The sequence below is a fragment of the Pteropus vampyrus genome, unplaced genomic scaffold, assembly GCF_000151845.1.
Source record: "Pteropus vampyrus isolate Shadow unplaced genomic scaffold, Pvam_2.0 Scaffold230, whole genome shotgun sequence".
Taxonomy (NCBI): domain Eukaryota; kingdom Metazoa; phylum Chordata; class Mammalia; order Chiroptera; family Pteropodidae; genus Pteropus; species Pteropus vampyrus.
In genome coordinates, this window is record NW_011889011.1 from 1,263,211 (window position 1) to 1,268,169 (window position 4,959).

Genomic DNA, 4,959 nt, shown 5'->3' on the forward strand with positions numbered 1-4,959 from the left:
AATTACCAGGCATATAAGTTAAAATATTTGTCTTCCTTTAGAAAGGGAATTATATGTTCAGATGCTCCTGAATGTATCATAAATAGAATGAATATAACGAGGCCCTTTCTTATAAATTCTTTAGCTAGTGAACGGAAGGAGGAACGTGGACTTGCATGCTCCATCAGTATTTGAGACCACCACAGATGCAGTCAGCAAGAATTTCTGCAGTGTGATGGGACTTTGTCCATTAGGTCAACGTCTTCCTAGATAAAAAGCTATTGTCATAGTAGTAAAATTGCTTAGCTAAATTAAATAGGTAAACAATCTATCACCAAATCAGCAGATAGCCAATTACTTAAGAGCAATTTATTTAAAATAGAAAAACAGTTTATGTAGGTAAAACCATCCTACATCACTCTGTTATCAACCGCCAATGCCACCGATTATTTTATTAGAATTCTTTAATTAATTGACACTTAATGGAGTAAGATTTCATTAATCCATTCTACAACTATTTATTGGGTACCAACTGTGGACGAGGCGCGCTGAATTCGGGAGCTACGAGTACAGGCAAGGGGAGCGGGCCGCGCGGAGAGCGTGCAGTGAGATCTGGGGTCGCCCCCTCTTCAGCTTCGTGAACGCATCCAGCACAAACAGCCATCTCCTCCTCTGTCACTTAACGCGGCTCCCAGATCCTTTCTTGGCATATCGGGTTGTACTCCAGGCAAGATTTAAGAAATAAGACCTCTGAGAAGTTCACAAAATGATCACTCATGTGAAATCTCTGTTATATACACTGTCTCCTCATGCACCACTTGGTAAGATATCTTCATTTTTATCCCTTGATAATTGCCTAGCTCATGACAGTTTTCAGAGAGCCTTTTCCTATAAATTCACATATCTCGTTTGTTTATCATAGGCCATCACAGACCAAGTATGTCCTGCTAAATATTCCATAGATAAGAACTCTTTTCTAGTAAATGCTGTTGTATGAAGGTACCGTTAGCATGTTTACAAGGGAATGGGACCAAGTTATCTTTCTTTCTTTCCTGGGGCCAGAAAAATAAGAAAATGGATAGTAGGCCTGATGCTCACCCATCCCCTCCCAGCTCTGCATGCACGTGTGACTTCAAACCCACACCTTTCACCTAAACTCCAAACCCATGTATCCCACTAGCTACTCAGCATTTCGACTTAGCTGTGTGACACGCCATCAAACTGCATATGAGCACCATAAAAATAATGATTTTTTCCTCCAACTTCCTAAATAAACACACACAACTTTCTTCTTGCAAATCTTTCCAGCTCAATAATATTCTCTCTCTCTCCCCCCATCTCCTCCCCTCTACCTCTCCCCATTTCATTTTCTCAAGGAAAAACATTACACTCGTGCTTGACAAGTTTTTTTTCATACCACGTATGCAATAAGCCTAAAAATGTTGTCATTTCTACCTTAAAAATACATCCTGAACTCAGACACCGGCTTCCGGGTTCAAGACACTGCCATCTCTCAGGCAGATTGCTGAAATAACGTTCTACCTACCTCTCTGCTTCCTGCTTTTTTCCTCATCCCCAAGAGCCTATTCTGAACATATCAGCCAGATGGCTGTCTTAAAAAGATTAGTCAAAGTGTGTCACTCCACAGCTCAAATGTCTCCAGTGGTCCCCATATCTGTCAGAATAACAGCCAGAGCTCTTAAAATGGCCTTCGGCGGCCTCTGCATCCTAGGTACCCACTAACTCTCTGGCTTCATTTTCTATTACTTCCCCACCCGCTGCTCTGCCTCTGCTGCACAAGCCTCTTTGATGCACCTTAAATGCACCCAGCGGGTTTTGGCCTCTGGACCTTTCTAGTGCTGTCTCTCTGGCTGGGAAAGCTTATCCCTCCAGGTGGCCACATGCTTGCTTTCCTAATCTCTTTCAGATGTTCGCTTAAATGTACCTTCTTTATAATGCATCCCCTATTCCCTAATCACCTATTTGAAATCGTAATCCCCATCTTCCCTGGAATCTGTCTCGGCTGTTTTTTCTTTCTCCCTCCCACACGTCACCATCTGAAACACTATACAGTTACCTTTCGGTATTTATTGTTATAGTCTCATGGATGGGAGCGGAGATCTCTGTTGTGTTCACTGCTGTATCCTCAGCACCTATAAGTACTGTTCTGGCACGGAGTGGCTTTCAATAAATGTTGCATCAATTAACTAATAGCGGCGCTAATCCATTCGACTTGATCCTCGGTTAGAGGAGAATATGATCGAATAATGCAGAAGCAGTAACTCAGGGCTGCAACCAGGAAGACCTCGAAAACGGTAGCATGGAGTCTGGGTTTTATTCTGCAGGCTGGGGAAACCATTTAAGGGAAGTGAGCCAAACAGTGGCAGCAAAGAACAAAAGTCAGAGACAGAAGAAATCGTGCCTTAAGAAGAAGAATGATAGTGAAAGGCAATTTTTCCTTTTTAGCATTAGTCTCTTCTTCATCAAGCCACATATGCTCAGTGATATCGTGTGGGCTGCTAACAGTTACTGCGGGGTGGAATATTGGGACCTATCTTCAAAATGGTTTTAAAAACCTACAGGCTCCTGAAGAAAAGCATGAAAATATCCTACTTGATGAGATTGTTAATGAATCATGATGAGTGTCTATAACTTGAAATATTGGTACGTTCCCTAAAAGCTGTATGAATTAAGACTATTAAATAAAGTTGGTGGAACAAGTATTTAAAAAAAAAAAAAAAAACTTTGGAAAAATCTATTTGGTGCGGCGGGGGGGGACAGATTTGTAGAAATACAAAGGATAAATAACTCGCTTGTCTGTCTCGCCCGTGGAATTGGGAGACTTCCTGGGTGCTAGACCGGAACTTATCCACCCGGCCTCATTTTTTCACTAAGACAGATGAACAAGACAACCCACACACCACCAACTGTGGACGTTTGGGCTGCACATCTTAGCAGATATGTTACTATTTTAGGCGAGGCAACCCTTGGTCGACCTCATAGATCGCAAGGACCTTGTCAGCTTACAATCCCTTATTTTTTTATTTTTTTTTTTTTTTGCCTATGGCACCCGGTCTTCCTAGGTGGTCTCCCATCCAAGGACTAAGCAGGCCCGCCCCTGCTGAGCTTCCGAGCCCAGCCAGGATGGCGCGCGTTCAGGGCGGCGCGGCCGCAGACTTGACGTTACCATTTTAAAAGCTCGCTTTCCCTTTCGCAGTACAACCGGTACCAGCAGTACGGCGCCGAGGAGTGCGTGCTGCAGATGGGGGGCGTGCTGTGCCCCCGGCCTGGCTGCGGGGCCGGGCTGCTGCCCGAGCCCCAACAGAGGAAAGTCACTTGTGAAGGGGGCGACGGCCTGGGCTGCGGGGTGAGTACCACGGCACCCCTGGGTGTCGATTCTGTACGTGTGTGTGTTTGCTTTGGCAAATTGGCTAGGATTATACACGTGTTTTATTTTCGTTTCCCGTTTGGTCTCAGACATCTTTGAACTCATGGATAAGAAAATAGATTTAAAAATTTTTATTTAAGATTGTAGGTGTGACAGACAGACAGACAGATTTCTGTGCCTTCACTGCGTGTCTCAGTGTTTACGCTAAGACACTAGGAATTATTAGGCCAGCCTTTTAGACTTTTCTTCCAGCGTTCAGCTGTTCAGAGCAGAAACACCTGATTTCTTTAGAGTTGGCTCTGAGTGGACAGCAGTGAAAGAGAAAGGGAAGTCCCCATCAGTGATGTCTTAGCAATGCTGTCTGCCTAAGTATTTCGAGAAGTGAAACGAAGATTAATGTGGAAAACTTGAAATGTTGCTGTGTCGTAAAAATCATGTTCAGTGGAGATGAGCAAAACTAATGGCGCCTCTTAGGGAAGCAGAAGAAGAAACACGGAAAATGTTTGTTCAGAGAGGTCAGCCACTGTGACCCGGACGGCTTCTTGAATGAATCTATGGCCGCAAGCTGACGGCGAAATGGTGAGGGACGCGCAATTCAAAGGCAGAAAGGCTTGCCGAGTGATAGATTGAAATGACAAATGGATAATAATCCTGATATTAAATTTCATGCAGGCCAGAAATGGAAGAAAGTGCACGTGCTTATAAAACGCTATCGAATGTTGATGGGAAAACGTGTCTTTGATGCGGGGCTTTGCGAAAGGTGTGCTGATGGCAGAGGCGTGTCACCTGGGCCTGGTGTTTGTGAGCACGGCGAGTCGCCTGTGCATCAGTGAGCATCCGTCACCCTTTGTGAAGCTTTCTATCTGTCGTGTGGTGGGCTCAGCAAGCCTGAGCAGAGTGACAAACTAGAGGGGGTGGGAGTTGAAAAATAATGAGGTGGTATGATGCCTAAGTGGAAGGAAATACCCCTAGATTCATCACCATGACTGGCTTAGAATGGACAGTCAAGGCATGTTTGCTAGCCTTAGAAATCATGGGAATCAAGCTACACTTTCTGGCTGTCCTCATCCTCATTTACAGCATAACCTGCGTCGGCACGTGTGGCCTGCACAGGCCGCCGCCTGCCGGGCCCGGAATGTTGGTGAACGTTCTCTTTCAAAATGAGCTTCAGTGGTTTTTAACAGGTGGCTGAATTATACGCTTCTGCCTGCTAATTGCTCACTGTGGTTGCGTTCTCCAAAGCCGCATTTGAAGATCTTTATTTATGAGGTGGGGAGTTTTCATTGGCCAATCTTCTGCATTCGGTTGTTCACCTTATTTTAATGAACTCTGAAGGGTTTATATAATTTTAAAATTCTGAACACCTTTTTCTTTCTTTCTTTACACAATGTGATATATATATTTAAACTTCAAATCGTGGAAAATTACATTGGAAACGAATTGAGTTGCTAATATCTTTGAGTTAAGAGAGTTTGGGGCAAACTTTACCTAAAGGAAGATAGCTATCTTTAGGCGGTTGCTTTGTCCTTTGGAAAGTCTAGGTAATGAGTTTCATTACATTTTGAGTTGTTCTCTTTTGTTGTTTTTAGAGG

At 43.9% G+C, this 4,959-nt stretch overlaps 1 protein-coding gene across 1 annotated transcript in view; it reads left to right on the forward strand.

Moving 5' to 3' along the window:
* PRKN (parkin RBR E3 ubiquitin protein ligase) overlaps window positions 1–4,959 on the forward strand; it is an 899,371-nt gene that overhangs the window by 724,271 nt on the left and 170,141 nt on the right. The window contains exon 9 of the mRNA XM_011373769.1: window positions 3,197–3,346. Within this exon, the coding sequence (XP_011372071.1) occupies window positions 3,197–3,346 (150 nt within the window). The remainder of the gene's footprint in view (window positions 1–3,196; window positions 3,347–4,959) is intronic.